Below are 24607 nucleotides of genomic sequence, written 5' to 3'. Positions count from 1 at the left end.
CGGGGGAAGGGTGGTGGTGTTGGGGGAGGGAAGGGTGTTTCTCTGTTCTGCCTGTCTATGTTCTTTTTTCTTTCTCCTTTGGCTCTCTCACCAAGATTTTTTCCCATTCCGTTTCCTTTGTGTGTGTGTGTGTTTCAGCTTTGGACTTAAGGTCCTCCCTGTCAGACTTCTACCCCTTTAAGACAATTCTCAGCTTTAATTCCTCACAAAGACCTGAGAGGCTTCCCATGCTCAGAGGGATCTGTGAGGCCTTGGATCGCAAAGCCTCCCGAAAATGCAACCTGTGCATTGGCCCTGCATCGGTTGCCCAATTCCCTGCCTGCTACAGCCTCTCCTCGTCCTTGGCAGTCACATGCTTCTAGAAGCACGTCTGCACTTGGGCTTCGGAGGCACTTACTCCTGCCTCCAATTTTCAGAGACACGGAAAGAGGAAGAGGAAGGGTGGCGGGAGGGCCGCTGCCTGACTGCCTTCTGATCTAAAGCCTGTCTCAAGGGGGTGGCTGCCTCCCGGCCCATGGAGCTTCTGTGTGTGGAGGTCAGGGCTCCTCCCCAAGCACCAGTCTCCCACTGCTGGGGGACATTTGGGAGCATGTCTGTTTTTGTGTGCTGTCTTACGTGTGCAGAGGTAGGGGCAGGTGGGCATATCTCATGGCAAGGCGTGAAGAGTTGAAGCAGCTTTCGTAGGGACACACAGTTATTAAAGCCTGGTGCCGGGAACACAGCCAGAACCACTTGGTTGTTAGTCCAGGTGCTTTATTTTGGAATGTGTGCCCTCTCCTTCATAGGACTCACAATTTGTAAAAGAAGGAAAGAGGAAGGAAGGAAGGAAGGAAGAAAAAAATGTGCTGATGTGTGTCATTATTGCTTTAGCTCCTTTATAGCACTCCCAATTTGTAAAAGGAAGGAAGGAAAGAAGGAAGGAAGAAAAGAATGATCAAAGAAAAAGGTGCTTATGTGTGTCATTATTGCTTTAGTTCCCCCCCCACCCACCCTGCCAAGGCAGGCATTCCGTGAGGACAGGGGCTGTGTCCATCTGTTCGTGACATTTTTCGCGAATACCTGGCCGTCACCATCACCGTCACCGTCATCGTTATCCCATTTTCCACAGTCGCAGGCACTTAGGAGAAGCACGTGGAGTGAACAAGTGAAGAAAGACGGGTCTGGTCTGTTTCTCCCTTTCCTGGGGCTCTCGTCTCCAAAGACCTAGAATTGCTCTTCAGTCTTGGGATTGTCCCAAAACCTGGCAGCTCACACTGATATTTTTTTGCGTCCTCCCACTCTTGCTTCTTCCCACCCCAGCAGCCAGTCAGAGGAGGAGGAGGATGTGTTTGGCATCCCGAGGAGGAGGAGCTCCCTAGGCCTGAGCGAATGTCCCTTGACAGAAGAGGAGTCGGGAGGCAGGGAGCCAGGGGCTGGGGGGCTGCCTCCCCGGGCACTCCGCAGAATCATCTCCATCGAAGAAGACCCACTGCCCCAGCTCCTGGATGGTGGCTTTGAGCAACCCCTGAGCAGATGCCCAGAGGAGGATCGGGCCTCCAGCCAGGGAGTGGAAGGACAGACCCAGGAGGCCCCACCCTCGAAACTCACCCCTGTTTCTCCCCGAGGGCAGCCTGTCGGAAAGGAAGCCCTCTCGAAGGTAAGGCACATCCCACGTTGGTGTGTGGTCTTCGCTTCTATGACTTGGCCCTCACATTTGAGCCCAAGAGTCCCAAGAGTCGGATCAGGAGGTCAGATGCTGCACATATCTTGTGGTAAATCATATGGGGGGAGGCCCCCCCAAAATAGGAATTGTCTTTTGGAGGGTCAGCCCCTTGCAGTGCACTTGGGATTTGTTTCTCTGGCTCAGACGGTCAACCAAAGTTTTTATCTGGACGTTTTGGGAAGGTTACATCTGTTTTGCGGAAGAAACGTCCCAAGTTGTGACAAACAGGTGACTGGTTCTTCCTTCATGCCAATGCACTTGCCCACACCACGTTGATTGTTCGGCAGTTTTTAAAATCAAAATTGGCATAACTACCATGCCTCACACTCCCTATTCACCCAATTTTGCCCAAATGACTTTTTGTTTTTGATTTCCTGGATGAAAAAAATCCTCACAGGGAATCATTTTGCTGATGTGGAAGAGGTGAAACAAAAAACGGCAGAAGCACTAAAAAACATCAAAACTGTTGAGTTCAAAAACTATTTTGAGCAGTGGAAAAAGCCTCTCAATAGATGTATTGCGTCAAACGGAGAGTTCTTTGAAGGTGACTGAAGTTTAAACAAGTAAGAATAAATACACAATTTTTTTTTTTTTGAGTTGGAATCTCACTCTGTTGCCCAGACTGGAGTGCAGTAGCACACTCCTGGCCACCGCAGCCTCGACCTGCTGGGCTCCATCGATCCTCCCGCCTCAGCCTTCCGAGTAGCCAGAACTACAGACGTGCGCTACCACACCTGGCTATTTTTTATTTTATCGTAGAGACGAGGTCTTGCCAAGTTGCCCGGGCTGGTCTCAAACCCGCGGGCTCAGGCAATCCACTCGCCTCAGCCTTCCAATGTGCTGGGATAACAAGCTGAGCCACCGAGCCCAAACAGTACACAATTTGTATAAATAAATTCCAGATGTTTTGGGAAACCCCCTCATACATGCATCCCCTCCAAATACCACTTTCCCCTGAGTGTCATGGGGAGAGACGAGGATCCTGATAAATTCTCCTAATAACCTCTGTTCCCCCCCATTTCTTACCCCGTGTTTTCTCTTCTGATTCAGATTCAGAGGTATTAATTGAGCACCTCCTTAAGCCGGACCCGGTGCTAGGCTGTGGGCATACAATTTCATATACTTTAAAAGTTGCACATTTTGTCACCGCTCTCAGCAGGGCCAATCTCTGCCTTAAAGAGTTTGCACACCATCATTTTTATACAGCTTCTTGATCAGCTAATCACCCTTTCATTTCCCAAGTCCCTGCCTGCACTCCCCGTCTGGTCTCCCTGCTGAATCTGGGGAGAAAGGAGACTATATGCACAGCCTTCCTCTGCTTATGGTATTAGATGTTCTCTGCCTCATTTGTGACCCAGACCTCAGAGGAGACTTCTGGGGCCACCATCCTCCACTTTTCTATCAAAAACAGCTTTAGAAATACCCATGGCGCCGGGCTCGGTGGCTCAGCCTGTAATCCTGCGCCTTTGGGAGGCTGAGGTGAGTCGATTGCCTGAGCCCACGGGTTCGAGACCCGCCTGGGCATTGAGACCTCATCTCTACAATAAATCAAAAAATCAGCCGGGCATGGTAGCGCGCGCCTGTAATTCCAGCTACTCGGAAGGCTGAGGTGGAAGGATCGCCGGAGCCCAGCAGGTGAGGCTGTGGTGGCCGGGAGCGGCCACTGCACTCCAGACTGGGCGACCGAGTAAGACTCAAAAAAAAAAAAGAAATGCCCCTGGCAACGTGGAAGAGTCTCCTCCCCAAACACCGTGGCAGTGTTGAGAACCGAGCCTTTGCCACCTGGAACTTTTCCTGGTGGCAGTATTAGCGTGTGAGCCAGGACTCGAACTTCTAGGCAGAAGTTCCCCTTCTTGGGCTGGGATTAAGATTCAGGCCTGTATATCCGTCTTTGGAAGGTCCCTGGGGCAAGGAGAAAGTGGAGAGCAGGATAGCGCTGATGCCCCCTACCTCCTACATCCCTGCCACATCCCCTTTGGCCCACCGTCCTACACTTGCTGGCAGCAGGCGCAAATAGGGCCTCACCCCAAGATGTCTCCCCAAGAAGAGTCAAGAGGTTAGTAGGAGGCAGGTGCAAAGAAAAAGGCCAAGCATCTGTATCTGCTGTGGCATTTCATCCTCACGTTGTCTGATGCGGCAAGTCCAGGTTTACAGCGTGGATGTTGGAGCCCAGGGTGGGGAGGCCATGGCACCTCACAATGACAAAAGTCCAGGCCCCTGAGAAGTCTCCACCACTGCTGTGCTGAGACTGCAGCAGGGAGGAAGTGTAATTCCCTAGACCCCACAAAACGGCTCCAAGAGAGGGTCTGCTCTTTGGAAGCTTACCTTGACGCATGCCCTCCCATCCAAGGCTGGTGATGCATACATCAGCCCTGCCCTTCTGGAAAGTTGCTTGATAATATGAACCAAGAACTTAAAAGTACCATATGCTCTGAACCAGCATTTCTACTTCTGGCAATTCTTCCTAAGGAAATAGCCAAACTCGGGACGAAGATTGAATTCAAGGATGCAAGAGTGCTTTGTAATGGCAAACCGTTTTTTTAATATGCAGTAGGGACATCAATCATAGTATATGATTTTCCAAAAAATTCAGTGGCTCAGAAAATACTTATAATGTAATCATAGATGATAAAGCAGGATAAGGTTTTATATCTCTGTATAATTTCAAATCTCTTTAACTGAAACATGTATCCATATATCTATATTAAAAGGCTAGAAGAAATGCATCAAGATATGAATTGTGGCCATTTCAGGGTGGTAGCGTAGAATATAAATAATTATCGTGTCGACTTTTCCGTATTTCCTAATTTGAAAAATTAGCATCTGTTTTATGTTTTAAAAGCTTTTTTTGAATATGTAAAAACATGTAGGAGAGAGGATGAGAAGAGATCTTCTGATTTGCCAGCCCCCTCCCCAAAATCTGTTGTGTGTGGCAGGTGACCCGTCCCTCAGCGGGGACAGTGGGTTCGGTGTATGAACACAGGTAGGCAGTCACCGCTCTTGGGTGCGTCTCGCCTGAAGCTAAGCCATCAACGTGTTGATGGCTTTTTGCTTGCAGGAGAGCACTTTGCCTCGGGTAGGGGGCAGTGGTCACAGGGCTGTGTCAGGCCATACCTCTGCCAGCAGGACCATTGCCTCCCATCCTGGGTGTCACAGTCCCTGCCTCCTGCCGTGCCTAGGGATAAGCAGACAGACACACTGAGTCTTAGCCTCAAACAGATGACAGTCAGAGGACCAGCAAAGAGTCAATGCCCTCGTACATTGTCTGAAGACAAAAAAAAAATGGGGCAGGGGGTATCGTTTTTGAGTCCAGGTTATTATGACTTTTTTCACTTTTAGTATAAATTCCTGTAGTCGACCTTGAAGTCCCTCCTAAGTACCACATGGAATTGATTTCTCCCCAAAAGGCTGTTAATGGCTTTTCTCTGAAACTCAAGTGCTGCTAATATCAGCCGCTACTCCATTATAGTATTTGCTCAATGAGAGGAGCTAATTCCCCCAAATCCACGTTTAAATAGACTCAGAAGAGCCTTCTCGCTTGACCAGGCGACGCTGAGCTGGGTCTGGAGGCGAGATTCCAGGGAGCTGGCTGCAAGGAGGATGATTGTTCCACGGAAGGATCCTGTTCGGAAAGACCAGGCCTCCCTCCACCTCCCGCCTCATCTCACCGTGTCTGAGGGCGAGTCCACTCCCCTCCGGACCTCAGTGTCCCAGCCTGGTGGACCGGCAGACACCCAGCTACCCCCTTCTGCCGGGCCTGGGGGGAAGCCACCGTAACTGGCTGACAGGGGGAGCTCTGCCCGGTGGAGACCATATTGGCTCAGTGGCCCAAGGAAGATGGCGTGGCCAGGATGCAAGATGATGAGATGGGACAGACGGCCGGGGATAGGGAGGCAAGAGCCTCCCTCTGCAACCCAGGCTCCGGTGGCAGGGAAGAGATCAGAGGCGCTGTCCCGGCCTAGCTTTCTGCTCCTGCCATGTAGATAAGTCTTCTTTTGCCTTTCTCTCCTTCTCCCTGCAAACAGCCATCTTGTCCCTCCCCGCATGGAGAATTCTTGAAACCCAGAGTCCCCTGCCCTGTGGATCCTGGGTCCCTGCTCTGTGCTTGGGGCTTGTGTTTGACCCCTGCCCTGGAAGCCAGAGTTGCCCTCAGCCCTGCCCCAACAGGACGGGCAACACATCCTATGGGGTGGCTGCTTGGCCTCCCCTCTGCAGAGATCACTCTATACCCTAGACCACACTCGCTGGATTCTGAGGCTGCCGCGGCCTCCTTGATGCTGGTCCAGGGTCCCATCCACCTTCCCCCGTGGGCCACGAGAGGGACACGCGAAGGGCAAGTGGGGGCTGGAGCCAGACTCTCTGCTGTCCACAGGAGGAAGATTCCCCCTTGGCCCCTGACCGGCTCTTCAAGATCGTGTTCGTGGGCAATTCTGCCGTGGGAAAGACATCCTTCCTTCGGAGGTTCTGTGAGGACAGGTTCTCCCCAGGCATGGCGGCCACGGTGGGTGAGTTCTTGTCCCTGGGGTGGGTCCCAGGTAAAACCTCTGGGAAGGGGGAGCTGTGGGAATTGGCTAGGAGGGACGCTGGTGTCTACTTTGATCCACAGGAATGCTGGGAGGGATGGCTGGATACAGCTCACCTCCCCTCACGCCCCGACTGCCGAGCTCACTCTGTGTGTGGTGGGACCCCTGGGTGCTTCTAGTCCAGCCCAGGCATTCAGGGCTGTGAACCAATGTGGAGTCATTGGATCACCGGACTTGGCATCCTGGGTTCTAGGCGATTTAGCTAACTCCAACAGTTGGTCTGATGATGGAAAGAAATCTCGGAAATGGTCTGTTCACATCCTCTCATTTCGGCAGTCAGAAAATTGAATGCTTAGAGTGCTTCTAAGTCCAGCCCAGGCTCTGTGGAACGACACCGGGCAAAGGTTGACTGGAGGCTCCTCCCCCGCAGTGATCTCCTTATCCCTTTGACTGCCCCTTCCCGTGGTCCACAGGACCCTGGGTGTTCCTGCTCCCCCAGGTCTGACCAGGATTCCTCCCAAGGTCCACGCCCTGCCACACTCCCCACTGCCTTCCTGAAGGTGCACTCCTTCCTGGCCTGGCCCCTCCATGTATGTGTGCGTGCGTGCGTGTGTACATGGGGGACAGGGCTCTGGATGGCCTCTTTTCACCATTAAATGTAACCCGTCCTGCGTCCCAGGTCTGCTGGGTGACAGCTGGACTTAATCGTGGAAGCTCATTAGGCTCGGCTATTAATGGATTATCGTGGCTTAATGCCCTCCCATTCTGGGCAATATTTTATTTAAATAGAGGCCTTAATCCCTTCACCCAAAGTTGCAGGTTGCGTTGGAATATTCGGCGCAACCCAAGGGCATATGAACTTCAGCTTCAGCGAAGGTGAATCACTCAGCAAAAAATAAGTACGCTGAGCGCTATTGCGCTGAGCTGATAAGTAAACTATGCTTGAAAATATGCTTCTATGACCTGAGTATTTCCCAAGAGCTTTTATATTCATCATTTCAGTCTGTCTTCACTCTGGGGACAGGTGTTGTTATCAGTCCAAAAGATAGATCAGGCCAGAGAGGTTAAGGGCTTACCCACTTTCTCTTAGTGCTAATACTCGACCTCCCGCCCCGCACACACTTTCAATCCATAGTGTCCCTACGAAGATTGAGTTGCAGCCCGAAGCACCCCATGAGTGGTGAGGACACTTTTCTGCCTCGGGATAGGCAGACGTGGGTGCAGGCCGGAGAGGGTTGGCAGTTCAGAAAGACAGCAGAAGCTCTGAGTCCTCATTCCAGCCCCGCCACGGATCAACGGCGTGACCTTGAGAGGACATGATGCCATCTGAAAAACGAGACATTTGAATGGAGCATCCCAAGACGGTTCCAAGCCTGAGTCTCTGACACAGCCATCTTTGGCCTTTGGCTGTCCACCAAACTGGTTCTACAGGGCAAACTGTCCAGATCCCAGAGTCCTGCCTGGGGAGATTCCTTTTCTTTCCCTTGTCCTAAACTGGCCCTTCCAACATTTCTCTGTCCCCACCCACATGTTTTGGTTGTCCCATCCTTACTGCCAGGCCCAAGTCTGAGAGCATCCCAAGATAAAGGATGCTGATAGGAAGGACAGAGCCTGCCAACCAAACTCAGAAGGGCCTGGCCTTGTCCGGCCTTGAGCAAGGAGCAGCTGGGAGTGTGCAGAGCATGGTGACCCCGGAGGCAATATCTTCGAAGATCTACTCGCCTTCCCCGGAGGGTGTTCCAAGGGGAGGGCCGCACCATCATGGCTCCGGCGAAGGCCTGTGGGAGACAGGGGGGACAGATGCCCAGACCCCAGACCTCAAAGGCATGTCCCCCGAGCAGTGGGCATGTGGCGTGCCTCTCCCGACAATGACATCGGGCTCTGATTGCACTTCCAGCTCATGTCCCTGAGATAGGAGGCTCTGAAAAATAGAAGATCAGACTAATTTGCACTTCCCAGGAGGCCAATTATGGAAACCCCTACAACTTAGGAAGGGGACAGGAATCAAAGGCTCCCAATCAGGACGCCCTTCTTCATACCGCTCAGCATATGCTGGAAGAGCCGTCAGGCTCGTTTCCCTGCCACGAAGCGGACCTGGCGTGGGGACACATGTCAGGAAGCAAATGTTGCGCCTGCCACCTGCACGTTGCTGCCTTTAAAGAGATAAAACAACCACAGAGTCACAGGCCTTTAAGGCTGAAGCAGACCAACCCCTGGCCCATCTCCAGACCTCTTAGCTTCAACCAAGGTGAATCGCTCGACAAAAAATAAACACATCGAATGCCAATTTCATTGAGCCCATAAGTCAACTATACTTGAAAATATGTTTCTATGGCCTGGATATTTACCAAAGGCTCTTATGTTCATTGTTTCAATCTATCCTCGCGATAGGCCTGGGGGACAGGTATTGTTATCAGCCCAATAGGCAGGTCAGGAAACTGTCAATGGAAACAGAGCCCTAGCCGATGACAGGGCTCCGGCTGTTCTTCAAGGCTCCTCCCCACCTCCCCATCCTCGGAGGGGGTCTTACCAACTTCCTGGTCTCCCAGACCCTCCTGAGTGTATGGTTTGTACTGGCCCCTTGTCTTGTGTGTGATGGGAGTTGCTGTCCAGAAACTGGTGACCCGGCATCCAGCCTGTCCCACCTTAAGGCCAGCCTCACCCTTCAAGAGCAGGTGCTTGGGTCCCGCAGGTGTTCTGGAGACATCCACTGATGTTTTTATAGAATGCTAGTGCTGGAAGAAGTCTCGGAAATGGTCTCATTTTGTAAGTCAGAAAATTGAAGTCTGCAATCAGACCGACTGTTGGAGTCAGCGAAATCGCCCCGAACCCAGGACTCTGGGTCCAGTGCTCTTCCCACGACTCCACATTGGTTCACAGCCTCCCTGTATTAAATCAAGTGCCAGAACCCAAGGGGTTTCTTCCAAAAGCTGCTCCGGACAGAATGTCCTCTGCCCTTCCCCGGCCTGCCGGGTGTCTGTTCCACTCCACGTGTCTGCAGAGAAATCCCTGGAGCGGCCCCTGAGGGTTTTTCTCCAGGAAGACTTCCCTGCACTCCCTGTTCTCACACCCCTCCCACTTGATGACGGCTGGGGCTGGCCTCAGGGCCTGACGTCGCCTTCCTGGTGACTGTCATCCCAACTCCAACACATGCCATCCCCAGGACATTCTTCATGGTGGCAACTGGCTCTGGACTTCCGCCACCCTTCAGGATCCCTTACGTGGCAGGCTGAAGGTCACCTTGGTGTGGCTGCTGAGTACTACAGCTGAATTGAAGATCATGAACCCCCTGACTCAGCTCCCCCGTGCCTCTGTCTTGCCTCAGTCTACAGAGGAGGAGGGCACCCCTCAAAATGAGGTGAAGTGTGTCGCCAGGGCCACACTTCCGCTCAGAGCTGAGACAGGAATGCCGAGCACAGGGCTCCTGACTCCTGGCATTTGAGAGCTGGTGATGGTCTTAAAGTCAGTTTCATCCGGGCCCTGGTCCCACGTGATGCCACGTTGCCTCTTCCAATGAGCCCTCATCCTCTCTGGCCTTGTGTTTCCACAGGCTGCCTCCCTGTTTCCCCTTTATCCTCCTGTGGCCCTCCACGTCCAGCCCCGAGGGTTTATCTGCTTCCTCGGCCAGCCTGTCTCAGGCTGCAGAGAGGCCGCCATCGTGTGTCCAGCAGGGAGTCTCCCCAGGCTCACCCGTACAGTACAGAACACGTCTCGCCAGCCTTCCTCCCTCCCTGCAAGACCCAGCTCCCCGGCCTCCCAGCCAGTGAGGCAGAGCAGGAACCCAAGGCAGCACCACCTGCCCTGAGCCCATGAGCCTGGCCAGCAGGCAGAGCGCTCTATCCTCAGGGGCTTGGGGCCACTGGCGCTTCTCAGATCTGGCCCTGAAGCTGGATGGACCATGGCTGGCCTTCTCCGGAGGAGTGACCCCTCCTGTCTCCCAGACAAGGGCCGGGAAGCCCCCTGCTTTTAGCGAGAGTAAAACTCACCCTTGGAATCGCCTCCTAGCCTGTTGTAACTGGTTTTGCTGGGAGCCCTCAGCCCTGGGCTTTCTGGGAGATAGAAAGCTCGCAGTGTCCTGTGCCCACCCTGTTTGCCGCTGTCAAAGGGGCGGCGATTCCCTGGACGGCGACTGCAGCCTACCACAGCTGGCCCTCAGCCGGGGCGAGGCAGGCCCATGCTGACTCCCACTTCTTCAGCTCTCAGTGATGTGTGTACACGCACCCATGTGTGTCCATACATGCGTGTTAACATGCGCACACATGCATGCACGTGCGTGTGCATGTGTGCGCGTGCCTACATCTCACGTGATGTCATAAGAGGCCACGGTGAAGGTGGAGAGGCAGCTCATGGAAACATAAGGAAAGATAAAGCATTGTACTGTGGGAAAACTCAGGCTTTTTCTCAGCCCAGACCGCCCCACCTCTCTCTCCGGCCTCCTCTGTGAAGCAAAAGGCCTCTGGACTCCCTGCTGCTCCTGGCATTCTGGAAACTGCCCATCCGCCCCCTCTCCTCCACTCAGGGTCCTTAATGCATCGGCCTTTGCCCGCTCCAGCCGACCTTTCCCGCTTCCTGCCTCCTTGGTCTCAGCTGGGCTCTTCTGCCTCGTCCAAGCTGCTGCGGGGTTTCCTTTCCTGAGCCCTCCCGGGCAAGGGCCGCAGAGGCCTCCTGAAGGTGGGAGGGGACGCCTACAGTCCTGAGGCCTGCTGCCCCGAGGGGGAGGGCTGCTTGAGCATCTCTGTCCCTCTGTGAACATTCTCGTGGGATGCAGGAGAGAGGCCGCCTGTGGGAAGGGCCTTATCTCTGCGGACTGCTGTGGGGTCCGCCACGCCCCTCACGGATCTTTCTGCCACACTCCCGGATTGATGGGCTTGGGCAGGGTCACAGCCCTGGAGAGATGGCTGGAAATGGCCTAGGGGTGGTTCTAGGAGCTGTCACCCATCCCCAGGTTCCCTCCTCACGCCTTCTCTTCTGTCCTTCCCTCTACCTGCCAACCTGTCCCCTCTGCCACCTCCTCTTGTCCGCCCCCCCTCCTCCACATACCTTTGGATGGACTGGTGGTCCATTCCCTCGGGACATTTGAATTGTGTCGGGGGCCCTTGAAAAGGTTTTAGGCGCAAGTAAAAGGGAGGGAGGGGGGAGGGAAGGAAAGAAATAAGTTTGGGGAGAGTCTTTCTTCCTCCTCTACTTTCCTGGGAAGGGATTGAACCGGAGAGTAATGGAAGTTGTCTTTGCACTGGTTTATTGCTTTCAAGCATGTGCTCTCCCTTGATCCTCCTATATGTCCCTAAAGAGGGTAGGGCTTCCAACTGCAGTAAGAGATTGCAACTCAGAGAGGCTACGTGATTGATCAAGGTTCCAAAGCTAGCACATGGGAGAGACGAGACCAGAACTCAGGCCCCAGGCCTCCCTGTCCAGTGCCCTGTCCACCTCCTTACACCGCCTCCCAGGGGGCACCAGGAGGGCTGTCACCACGGGCCGCGTGACTCCCAACACACTGGAAGCACGGGTTCCAGGTTTGGGAGTGAGGTGCCCCGGCCCCCGGCAGTCCTGAAAGCCGTTCGTCCTTGCAGGCCTCGATTACCGTGTGAAGACGGTGCACGTGGACGGCTCTCGGGTGGCCTTGCAGCTGTGGGACACGGCCGGGCAGGAGAGGTGAGGAGCTGCCCCGGAGGTCTGGGCACGGAGGGCAGGCTGCCCACGCCTGACCCACGCCCTTCTGTGGCAGGTACCGCTGCATTACCCAGCAGTTCTTCCGAAAGGCCGATGGCGTCATTGTCATGTACGACCTCACGGCCAGGCAGTCATTCCTGTCGGTCCGGCAGTGGCTGAGCAACGTGGAGGTGAGCCGACGCCCTTCTCAGGCACACTCAGGCCTAACTGCCCCAGCCCCTTCCTTCCCTGCCATCTCCACCCTGCATTCTGCATGCTCAAACCCGGATTCAAACTCACCTTCTCCGGGAACAAACCCATCCGGAAGTCTGTCTGTCTGTCCAGCCGAGTTCCCGGTACCAGGCTCATGACTGGGAACCCAGGAGTGAGCAAGACAGACACAGTCCCTGCCATCATGGAGAGAGGGGGACACAACAAGTCCAGTTTACGCCAGCAACAGTGATGTTTCTCTGTGCCAAGAGTGAGCTGGTTGGATTGGGGGAGCAGGCGCAGAATGGCATGTCAAGGAAGGTTTCCCTGAGAAGTCAGTGCTTAAGTTGCCTCACAGCCAAATTTTTCCCTCCTTCTCGCCACCTCCTCTCCCCACGCCCTGGGTCTTTCTAGCTCCAGTGGCTTCCGCTGTGCCCTGCCCTGGAGCTGCAGGATTCAGTGTTCGGGGCCTCTGTGAAGCCCTTCACAAGGGGAGATTGAGCCACTGCATGAGGCCACCAGGCTCACCCCAAAGCCAAGGGGCAGGGCAGGGCCCAGAAGCAGCTGTGTTCCCTTCGGGTCCTGAATGATCTGCAGGACGCTGCTCTCTGACTCCTGCTGGCAACGTGTCTCTCTGCCAGGCCTTTGGCTTCCTGACCGTCTGCCCCCCTTTCAGCAGCTGATTCAGGCATCTCAAGGCCAAGGGCGCAATGGACAAGCCTCCGGTTGCTCTTCACAGCACCTGGGCTGACTCTTTCGCTAAACAGTCACAAAGGGTATCCCCACCCTTTCCCCCAGCAGGGCTCATTGTGTGTTCATTTATTCGTCCAAAACACTGCCAGGCACTGTCCTGGGGGCTGGGGATTCCAGCAGCAAAGAGGACCAGGCCCCTGTCCTCACGGAGCTTCCGTTCAGCTCTCTGCTCCGAGTCCCTGAGACCCTGCAGACCCTGCCACTTACTCATCACACAGCTGCCGATCACATATTAGCCGCTGGGCCCTGTGCCTCTGAGAACTGAAGCTGCATGGGTGTCACTGTGACCCGGTGCTTGGAACAGGGTCCCCCACAGCTAGAGCTCAACAGCAATTAGATGGGTGAATAGATCCCATGTTGCGGTGAAGCAGAATCCGGGAGTTGTTCATTTCTTCCTCCCTTTGGACCCTAAGATCTATGACTCCTTCCACCCAGATGTTTCTCTCATAGCTTTGACTGGCGCGGCCATTCTCTCTCTCTGCACTGTCCATCTGCATTTTTCTGGGTACCAGGAAAAATAAGGAGCGACATGGAAGCCAGATTCAAGGGTTTCCCAGAGATTTTTCTTAATACAAATTACTTCTCAAAATCACTGTGCCCAAAACACTTACAGATGAGAAAATGTGTTGAAAGGGAGTTAGCGGATTGTCTATACACTGAACTAGGAACAGAAGCAAATGGTCGGGGGTAAATCTTGCAGTAATTCCTATTTAAACTTCAGAAGTTAAGACGTGATTTTTTGTTACTTTTCTTTCCTGTTGTTGTTGTTGTTGGCGGCAGCCCCAGCAGCCTTTTCTTCCTCCAGGAAGTAGGAGAGACTTTAGGGATTACTACTCCAGGGATTTGCAGGCTTTCTTCCTTGGAGCCCCGGAATGGGACTGGCGCTCCCCAGAGGTTTCGTGTCACAGGTTGGGGTCCTTAGATCTGTCCTCCTCCTTGTCTATTGGAGGTCCAGATACAATTTCAAAGAGTTTCCCTTTGAAAACCACCCAAAAACCACCTGTCTAATGCAGCCAACTCATTCAAAAGGGAAGGCCTGGAAGCCCTAACTTCTCCAAGGTCACCTGACCTTCACCTAGCCACAGACATTTCACGATCCCTCATTGTCTACATTTTTGTATACGCTAGGGCTAAGAGGAGGTAGTCCAGGTGGTCTGGGACTCCTAGGAATGGATAGAGACAAATGTATGGAACTATGGTCTCTGCCATTATTGGGGACCATAGTTCCCAAGACTCCCGTTTTGTGTAGGGAGCTGGGTCTAGCAAGACCTGTGGAGCATGGGGTTGAACTTAGAGGAAGAGGTGGGGAACTCTCAGGAGGCCGTCATCACGACTTGAAGGGCGAGTCTGGTGATTCTCCAGAAAACTGTGTGCCAAGCCTTGGTTGTTTGGCTCGTTCCTTTATGGGTCCAGGCCAAAGAGCATCACCCACGTGTAGCTTTGGAAGCCTTGGTCTGTGGGCTTAGGAAGCCAGACCTAGATGGTCAATCCACACACAGTTAACTCAGAATTGTCTGCGTGTGGATGGAGCCTTTCTGTATAATTTGTAGTTTGAGGGTATTTTCTCTCTTAAAAATTTTTGCAGAGGATACTCTAAGTAATGACGCTCAACCTAGATGAACATCAGACTCACCTGTGGAGCTTTTAAACAAAACGGATGCCAGGGCCTTCACTGGCAGAATGCTCCAAGGCCTAGAAATTTTTGTAAAAAATTAACATCTCCCCAGGGGATTTTGATTCTCACCTACCACAGCTCCTAGCCTAAGCAAGTGTTTTGTGAACTCTGACATATTTTAGCATCTCCCAAGGGTCTTGTTAACATGCAGAGACTGATTCAGCAAATCTGGACTGGAGTCTGTGATTCTGTGTTTCTCTTTTTTTTTTTTTTTGAGTTGGAGTCTCACTCTGTCACCCAGGCTAGAGTGCAGTGGCACGCTCACAGCCACCGTAACCTTGACCTACTAGGCTCCAGCGATCCTTCCCCTCAGCCTTCCAAGTAGCTGGAACTACAGGCGTGTGCCACCACACCCGGCTAATTTTTTGATTTGCTGTAGAGATGAGGGCTCACCAAATTGCCCAGGCTGGTCTCGAACCCGTGGGCTCAGGCAATCCACTCGCCTTGGCCTCCCAAAGTACTGAGATTATAGGCGTGAGCCACCGCGCCCAGGCGACTCTGTGTTTCTAACAGGTTCTCAGGTGAGACGGATGCTGTTGGTCCAGGGACCACCCTTTGAGTAGCAAGACTCTGAATCATTTTCAAAGACACCCGTGACCCTCGCCAAGAATTTACTAAGTGCCCAATGGCACACCCGGCACACACCGGGTGCTCAGGAGAGCTCGATACGAGAGACCAGGAAATACATTCAGTTCAAGAGCCCAGGGACTTGGGAGCAAATGCCGGAGGCTGTGTCAAATGGCGCAGTGTGTGTTGAAGGAGTGAGCGATGGCATCATAAATGCAATTATTCTCCAGATTCTTGAAAAGCTAAGTCATTCTGCCTTGGCAACCAGCAATCAGAGGTGTCAGGTGATAGATTAAAACTTGACACCTAATTTAATCCAGAGGGGAACTGAAAATAATAAGTACTTTACATTTGTGGAGTGACTTATTTTTCCAAAGAGCTCCAAGCCTTTTACCAACTCCCTCGCCCAGAGAAGGAGGGTGGAGGGGGAGCTTTAATAACAGCCTTCAAGGCTCTGAAGCCTTATTATGAAGTGAATGGTGGCCAGCTGTTCCCAGCGCCCCTTCTTCCAGCAACCTGGAAAGCCTACGAGGAAGAAAAGGGCATCAGCTGCGATGCACGCAGTTGACTGACTTGCAGGGGTAAGACTTGCTCTTGAAAGAGGTTGTGTGGGCAGGAATAGATGCTCCCTTGGGGGAGATGATAGAGCTCCCAAAAAAGGAAGTTCTTACCATCCCAGCCCAGCCACTTCCTGGCCATGAAACTGGGGCCAGTCATTCAACGAGGCAGTGGATGGTCAGACCCCAGATTTTACAGTGTATGGTATTTGACTGTCTCAGGGATAGGGAGGGGGCAGTAGTCTAGATGAGAGGACCCTGGAGGATCCTTCCAGCCCCGAGGGAACCAATGTCGAACACCTGCCCCGCTTCATGGGGCGGGAAGGTCCTGCTCTCACCGCTGTTCTCCAATCTCACCATGCCTAGGCACTCTGCCCTGCCTGCCAGGCTTCCGCAGAAGAGGCACCAGCTGAGCCTAGACACACTCTGTACCGATTCCCCTGTGTACGTTATGGGAAGTCAACACAGTCATTCCTGCCAACTCAGCATCCCCACCCCCACTCCCTTCTCCTCTCTCTTGGGTAGAACTGGGTGAACCGTTCCAATCCAGAGAAGAAGCCAGGTGGGCTCTGAGAATCCCATGGATGCCTGTGGGACAAACTGGGCATCTGAAGACTCTGTGGCCTGTGTCGGGCAGAGAAAACAGAATTTGGTACGAGCTGTTGAGGCTGGTGTTCTCCCCCAGATCCAACAAATCCAGATTGTTGGTCCTCAGTATCTGAGGTGCTGGGATGCCAAACTTCTTGTTTAGACCCTTTTGTCATTCTGAGAGCACTATATTGTTCGGGCTGTGAGTCAAGGAAATAGGACTGGAGTGGCTAAGCCAAAGAGACCGGCGTCTCTGAGCTGGCAAAAAAACGTGGAGATTAATCTCATGCAACCTCTTGTTTTATAGGTAAGAAAGACCAAGATCCAGAAAGAGGAAGTGTCTCGTCCAAAGGCACCCACAGCTTGTTGGTAGCACAGCCAGATCTAGAATCTAGGGCAGGGGCGCTGCATTGTGCGTCTGTCTAGTCCCATGGTCCATGGCTAAAATCTCCTGGAAAACAGGTGTTCATTTCTTTTTCAGTCCTCCTTGCTTCTGTCTCAAAGCAGAACCGTTCTTCAGCTTAAGGGGCCCTGGCCCACTTCCCTCTCCCTTCCCAGGCTCCTAGCTAAATCTCATTCTGTGATCTTTGTCATTGCACGGAGCAAAAAATAGCAGTTTGATTTTTTTCCCCCACGTTCCAAGTTGAGCTTGAAGTGCTGGCAGTTTAAAACGAGCTACACAAATAAATCTTGTTTTGACTCATAGTCCAGGGGGTGGATAAATATGGAAACCCCCAAGATATAATTTTGCAGTCTTTTTTTTTCTTAGCATAACTGCATGCTCTAATGTGCTGAGAAATTTTTTGTTCTGGCTCCAGAGAAATAACAGCACTATCCCAGCTAAGTGCTTTTCATGCCTCCCAGCAAATAGATATTCACACACACACACACACACACACACACACACACACACACACACACCCACCACCACCACCACCACCAACAACAACAACAACCAACTAAACCCAATAGCTGCACATTCTGAGCTGAATGCTGATCTTCTGCTCCCGGTTGACAGCTCTTGTTATTTAAAATCAGAGATGGGTGATCTTTTGAATTTCAACAAGTCTGCCTTCCAACAAGCTCAAGTTCAGAGAGGGTTTCAAGTTCAGAAAAAGGCGGCTCAAATGGTTGAAGGAGCAGGGAGGGTTCTCGGTGAGAGGGTCACGGAACAGACTCTGGCTTCAGAACAGAGACACAGAGAAGAGGAAAAGCCCAGATGAGTCCCACGGAGAGAAGGCGACAGCCAGGGCGGAGCCCACCCCTCCCAAAGAGAGACTGTGTGCCTGGCAGGGGAGTTAAGGTTTCTCCACTCTGACCTGCCAAGCCTACGGGATTTTTACCCATGTCTATCACAATATCAACCAAAGAGGTGGTGGACCTGGGACTTGTTCACCAAAGTCCCAGAGGCTTGAAGGAGGTACACTCTGGAAGTGTTGCTTCCTCTAGCAGGTCACCATGAGCAGTACACGGCTGAACATCTAGTTAGCTGTAAGAAGGATAGAAAGTTTAGGCAGAGAGTTCAAGATACTTTTGGGGTCACAGTCAAAGAGAACCATGGAACACCCGCCCACACCAACCCCCCTCCAGACGCCTGTGTCAGAGACTGGCCTTGGACCAGGGTGACAAGTGACTGCCTGTAATAGTTAGCGTCCTCTCTGGCCTTTCGTGTGTTCTTTTTTATTTTTGCCAAATCCTTGTTTATGGGTCTAGCTCTCCTTTATCAGAGGCAGACCAGGGCCCCTGGAGAAGAAGGGAGTTGACTAGGGTGGTTGTGTAAGAGAGAAACTATACGGGCCAGGCGTGGTGGCTCACACCAGCAGTCCCACTTTGGGAGGCCAAGGCAGATCGCTTGAGTCCAGGAGATTGAGACCAGCCTGGACAACATCGTGAAACCTTGTCTCTATAGAAAATTTTTTTAAAAAGTCAGCCGTGGTGGTGCACACCTGTAGTCCCAGCTACTTGGGATGCTAAGGTGGAAGGATCGCCTGAGCCCCGGAGGTCGAGGCTGCTGTGAACCTGATTGTTGTGTTCATGACACTGCACTCCAGCCTGGGTGACAGAGTGAGACCCTGACAGAGAGAGAGGAAGAGGAGAGGAGTGGAGAGGAGAGGAGAGAAGAGAGACCATGGATCCAGAGAGAGAGAAACCATGGCTCCAGCCGGGTGCATTGCTTTTTTCCTGATCCTTCTAAGCTCCTTTATTTTTCTATCCAGGGATTACTTTAAGAAAGAAAGGGGGAGGGGAAAGAGAAGACTGCCCCTTCTTTTCCCAAGGGCCCGGATGTGGAGCTCATGACCCATTCCCTGCCTCATCCTGTTTGGTCATTCAGCCAGATGTAGCCATCATTCCTCCTGCCAATGAGGAAGTGGAAGCCATCCCCATCCAAATAATAACAAAATCCAGGTTAGAATCCTGCCCTGGGGTTTCAAGTCTGATGCTCATATTTTCAGAGTTTCCATGTCAAGAAATCCCACAAGCCTTAGTCATTCCTCACACATGAATCTACAAATATCTCTCTCCCATGTGTTCTAAACAGCAAGCTGTTTGGCCCATTGCCCTGCTTCCTCCTCTTTCCTTCCTTTTCTGTGAAAAACTCTTCGCACAAGCACTCTGCAGCCCAGAAGGGGGTATTCCCATTAACGAACACTTCGGCTAATAGGGGGCCGCAGGACTCTAGATATGCCGGAAGTGGGTTTCTCACGTTCAGGGAATTGGAATATGATACGATCCACTTAGCACGTCAGCCACAGTGTCCTGAATCCAATCTATTTTTGATGGGTCAGAAGATACTGTAAGAGCTGGTAGTGCCTTTGAGTCATCGTTGCACACATCTATTACCATCTTGCCAATGGATACCGTTTTTAGAGCGTTCTTGTTAATAAGATGTTAGGCAGCAGCGACTTGATGGAAAATAAGAATTCAGAGAAAAAAAGGTTAGGGAACCGCGACCCCATAGACTGAAGAGTCCTCATAATTTAGTGCCTCTGTTGTTCAATATTCTTTTGGACACCCTCATCCTTAACTTTCTCATTTAGTAAATGAGAATTTTTTCCACTATTGAACTGCAGAAGAAGCCAATGTGCAGATTAAGACGTGGAGGCTTATTTTCAGATGTAACAGCATTTACATTTAAAGTAACTGTACCTATCGGTTGGACTTTAGACGTTTCTTTGAAACGCTGAGGGAAAATAGCTAAAGTATTGGCAAAACTCTAACTGCTTATTAGACTCTGTGATCCCAGGGTCCCTTCTATTTGGTGAAGCATTTAGCTACAGTGAATAACAATTTGTTACCAAATTATGATTAAAAGCCCCTAATTAAATATTTAAGTAGAAATAACAGCCTTCTTAAGTGTGAACGTGACTGTATTCACTCACTGAATGGCAGTGGGCCCTCGGGAGAGGCACACTCAGTGCCCCCTCATGAGGGGTGGGAGGACCCCGGGATGCACACCCCTGGCTGGTGAGCGGTAGCCACAGGGCCAGTGGGTAGGGCGACGCCTTGAGCAAGCCTGTGACATCTAGCCCAAGCAGTGCTGCTGCCGTGGCCACATATTCTTCCGCATGCAGGGCCCTCTTCAGAGCCACGGCTCCCGGCGACAGGGGTTGGTGATGCCTGTCTCCAGTGAGACACACGGCAGCCATGAATGGAGCCCAGGGGGTGCAGGACCAGGAAACATGTGGATCCAACCCTCAGGGAGCTTATGAACCAATGTGAGGCCTTTGGAGATGCCATTTCAAATCAGAGCAGCTCCAAGCCACAGTGCCTGCATGCACTTGGCCCCTCGACTAAGTCTTGCAACTTGGACATGCCCTCAGGGCGCTGTGAGCCCAGGAAAGGAACACACAGTCCATCCACGCCAGTCATGCCTTCGTGCCCCTACCTGCTCCCCAGTGTATCTGGGGGCCTGCTTTGCCTCCCAAAATCTGAGGAGAGGGGCGAAAGGGGAGTGGTCATGTCACAGATGGGGACTGGGAGACCCCAGGGGCAGGCCTCAGCGCCTGGCAAAGGTGTGGAGAACTGAGGCGCTTGGAGAAGGCAACCCCGTTCCTCCCGGCTGAGGCAGTGGGGATTCTCAGGCCCGCTCTGAGTGTCCAGCCGGCATTGTGGCCTGCCCTGGGGCCCCTCGTTCAACTCCAGGATTGTCTGTTCTGCAGGAAGCTGTGGGGGACCTGGTTCCGGTTCTTCTGCTGGGTAATAAGCTGGACAATGAGAAAGAGCGGGAAGTCCCCCGAGGCCTCGGAGAGCAGCTCGCCAAGGTAAACGGCAAGCGTTTCCACTGCAGGACACGGTGGGACCCCAGGGCAGCTGGGCATGTGCCCAAGAGCCTTGGTGGGGGATCTTCTCTGGAAGGCCCATGGGAAGAAAGCGATTGGGCAAGGTGGTGGTCTCAGCTTCATGGGAACAGCCCAACTCCTGTGCGTGGAGAACTGTCCATAGAAATCTAGAGGTCACAAGATGGTGTTGGCTAGGGACCTCTGGGGTGTGGGAGTCATCCCAAACTCTCCTCCTTGGAGCTCAGAATTACAAAGTCTAAAGTAGGAAGAGGTGACTTATTTCAAGCCCCCTCTGATATCTGAATTTCATCATCTGCGCTTCCACTTGATCACCCTCAGGGATGGACGCCTCACTCTCTGCAAGCCAGCGTGTTCTTCTGAACGCTCTGCTAGAGAGCTCCTCCTTTCCGTGAAGATTGAGCCTCAAAGCTGGGAACTCAGACCCAGGAGATACACTAGAAAACCTCCCATTAAAATAAGCAGCAGCCCTCTTGCCCAAGAGTGGAGTTGGCAGGGCAACAAAACTGTGGGTCCCTAGCCTCGCCCACTGCCTCAGAGTTTGGTTTCTGGGAACTGGGGACCTGGGAGAGTGGGGTGCTTACCAGCCTCATGATTCTGTCATTCTTAGTGTGCTCACGCTCAACAGGGACACCCGTACTCAGAGCCCGGGAAATGAGCACAGATGGAAAGACTGGAGAAAGGGAGGAAGAAGAGCCTGGCAGGTGTCTCTGCGGACGGGCGTTAGACAGTTAAACATCCACTGTTCCAAAACCCAAAGAGCTCTGAAAGCAGAAAAGGGCCTTTTGCATGTTATCTGGCAGAAACATCTGACTGGAGATGACACGAGGCTATTGACGGTCTTTTACCTCACTTTGAGTGAATATTGGAATGTCCCACTGAAGACATATTAATAGATTTAATTATAGGGTGCTGTCCTAAACCCGCTGAGGGTATTATATAATATATAGTATATGCATGCATTACCTTTCCGAAATGCAAAACATTCTGGATTCCAAAATACATCTAGATCCAAAGATTTTAGTCAAGGTATTGCAGGCCAATATTTTTCTATATTATCACGATCCCATCTTCTTTTCTTGTTTTTTTTGGGGTCAATCAGTGAAAATAAAAAACTGAGACTCAGGTATTAAGTGATCCGTTCACATGATCCCAGAGCTTCTCTGCGGTAGGTCAGAACTTGAAGCTGAACTTGAAGAATTTGAAGTCCTGTCTTCCTCTTGTAGACCTTATAACCTTCTTTTCTCCACCCCCACCCTATGGAGCCTCTATTTTTTGCTGGAATGACCCAAAGTCCAGGTCTGACAGAAGTGTGGACAGGGAGAGATTGGAGCCTGGGGGAAAGGTCGGGGGTGGGGTGGGAGTAGAGGCTGGAGCAGGGTCTGCGGGTGTGGCTGGGGAAGGTGTCCGGGGAGCTGGCATTGGTAGAGCCTTCTGGGCCGTGGCCTCAGATGTGTCGTCGCCCAGCTGGCCCCCGTGCCCACGGGTCTCAGACTCGAAGGAGAGATCTTCCAAAGACAAGGTCTTTGTGCCGTCTGCACTGTCTGATGGCAATCACGTCCCATTATTGGTAGTCTATTGATGGCGTTGATCAGTTGAATACCATGAGCCTTGGCCAAGGGTGCCCCACCATGCGTGCCGCCCAGCCTCGTCCTAGTGAGGTGACGGGCAGTTGCCCTGTGCGCCAATGCTGACAGCCTGGCGGCTGGAGCGTCAATTCACTCGTGTGAAGGAGAATTCCCACTGGCGTGCCCCGTGACATCTGTTCCCAGGCCCAGAGGACACCCGTGTCCTGGTAGACATGTGCTGCAGGGAGCCCTGCCATTAAATGTGACCTGAATGGGCCAGCCATGTGCCTTCTCTCCTTTCAGTTGCCCTGTCTGTGAAGTGGAAAGAATGCTGACCTCCCCAGTCTCGCTTCTTTGCCTGTAGCGTAGGGTGGTGTCAACACGAAATGGGTATCTGGTGCTCAAGCATAACTCAGAGCATGTAGAAGCACTAAGGCAGCACCTGTTTTTTTTTTTTTTCCAATTACTGCAGCTCACCTGGGAGATAGCTACGGAACTCATGTCAGTCAGGGAGGCTGTGGCAACCGAAACCAGCCATACACAAAGGGAGGGGGATGCGGATGAGATCAAGGGACCTGTGAGAGGAAAAGCAACCTCTAGGCAGATGTAGACAGGGCACTCCCCTACCCCTGCAGCCCCTCTTGTTCCCCAGAAGTGATGTAATATTTATTCCCTCTGTTTTACGATTCTAGCAGAACAATCTGATCTTCTATGAATGTAGTGCGTATTCTGGCCACAACACCAAAGAGTCCCTGCTGCACCTGGCCAGGTAAAGGAACACACAGGGTGGAGCCGCTCTGCTGAGTCCAGCCATGCCAGCCTGGCAAGAGGCACTGCTTTTCCCTCCGCCCAGAGCCCTGGGCCCCTTCCTTCCTGTCTGGGGCACTCTGAGTACAGGCCCTGGGGTTCCAGGTCTTTGTGTGGGCCGTCAGTGGTTAAGGGCAGCCTTCTGATACACAGCAATGTTGCAAAACAAAGCAGCGCTGCCTGTCACCCCTCTGCAGTCTCCAGAGTCTTAAAAACTGACTTTTCCCAGCGATTCTCTTTTTTAATGCAAATCCTCCTGGGAAAGGTTAGACCATAGGCCCCTGATATCTTAGCAGAGATTAGTGGCAGCCAGCTGGGAGCAAGAATGGGTTATAATCTAAGTTCCTGTTGGTGAGGTGGGAGCTAGGAGCCAGGGAGGAGAGAGGCTGTGATGGGTTACCAGTGGGAGGTAAAAAAAGGTGAGCCAGGTGCTGGAGGGACTGGTCACTTGGAGAGACTGGCTCCTCAAGACCCTACCTACACCAAACCTCAAGGAAACACAACCATACTGGAATCCATTTTCAACCCTTGGGCATTCATTCATCCATCTGGGCATTTACTTTTTCCCATCTATCCATCCATCCAACAAATACTTAAGTGCCCATTTTGCGCTCAGCACTCATTCTAGGCCATTAAAAAAATGTTTTTTGCTTTGTTTTTGCTCTTTTTTTTTGAGTAATTAAGAGCCCAGAATAACTCCTCTATGGAGAAGGGATGGGGTTATGGAGTACCATAAGGAAAAGTTCTAAGCTTTTCTCTGCCCCTGACTCCCCAGGCAAATCTCCCTCCCTCTCTGGGCTTTGATGGTCAGGCAGGAACATCAGTCATTCCCTCTATCCCTGCCATTCACAGGTTGTCATGGGAATCAAAGAGATGCTTTAGATGAAGGTGAATGTGCTTTGAAAGTGTGTAAGGGACGTCCCATTATTGGTAATCACTCACCTCCTACGTGTAGTCTGGGGCTTGGCCACATCACGCCGCCCTTCTGTAGAAGTAACGACCAGTCTGTATGTTTGGATCCTCTCCTGTGTCGGTTGCTGGGAAAACAGCAGAGACGCAGGCGAAAGAGACCGTTTCTGCCCTTGAAAAGCTCATCCCCTGGCGCGGGAGCCGGTCATGGAGGCAGCGGTTATGACACTGAGTGACGGGCTTATGACAGAGAAAGGGTCGGAATGCTGTCAGGGGCACTTAGACCCACCTGAAGGATTGGAGGAGGCTTCCTAGAAGAGGTGTCTTGAAGGGTCCATGCTCTGTCTCTGCGACTGCAGTCATGCACCCTTCTGCCCTCTCTCTGACGCCCTGGCGAGGCCAGGGTCTCTCCATATCGCCCAGATGTCCTGTGACCTAAGGGTGCCTGGCCCCAGGCCTAGCGTTTTCCCCATTACTGACACCCTCCCTTCCCCTTCCCCAGGTTTCTCAAGGAGCAAGAGGACACAGCCAGGGAGGACACCATTCAGGTTGGCCGCGCCAAGAAGAAATCCTGCTGTGGCTGATGGAGGGGCCCTCCCGGGGCTGTCGCCGCCCCAGCCTGAGGTCTCAGAGCCTAGCCTGATCCGGCCCACGGGCTCCTGCGCGGATGCCGCCCACTGAAGCCCGCCCAGACCTTTGTCCTTGTCACTCACGCGCCTCCCCCAAAAGGCAGAGAAGGGCATCCCGTTAGCAGAGTCGCTCCTGGAGCACCTTGGAGTCTAGTCCCTTCCTGGTCTCTCT

At 52.5% G+C, this 24607-nt stretch overlaps 1 protein-coding gene across 1 annotated transcript in view; it reads left to right on the top strand.

Annotated features, from left to right (window-relative positions):
• CRACR2A (calcium release activated channel regulator 2A) overlaps positions 1-24390 on the top strand; it is an 83553-nt gene extending 59163 nt beyond the window's left edge. Inside the window, exons 11-17 of the mRNA XM_008065181.1 lie at positions 1303-1636; positions 6075-6207; positions 11796-11877; positions 11951-12065; positions 20385-20486; positions 22783-22859; positions 24309-24390. Of these exons, the coding sequence (XP_008063372.1) occupies positions 1303-1636; positions 6075-6207; positions 11796-11877; positions 11951-12065; positions 20385-20486; positions 22783-22859; positions 24309-24390 (925 nt within the window). The remainder of the gene's footprint in view (positions 1-1302; positions 1637-6074; positions 6208-11795; positions 11878-11950; positions 12066-20384; positions 20487-22782; positions 22860-24308) is intronic.
• The last annotated feature ends 217 nt before the right edge of the window (positions 24391-24607 follow it).

This window comes from Carlito syrichta, unplaced genomic scaffold (assembly GCF_000164805.1).
Source record: "Carlito syrichta isolate Samal-C Ts95f unplaced genomic scaffold, Tarsius_syrichta-2.0.1 Scaffold308185, whole genome shotgun sequence".
In the NCBI taxonomy this organism is placed as follows: domain Eukaryota; kingdom Metazoa; phylum Chordata; class Mammalia; order Primates; family Tarsiidae; genus Carlito; species Carlito syrichta.
The sequence above is the reverse complement of the archived record's forward strand: the minus strand, read 5'-3'. Positions and strand labels throughout refer to the sequence as shown.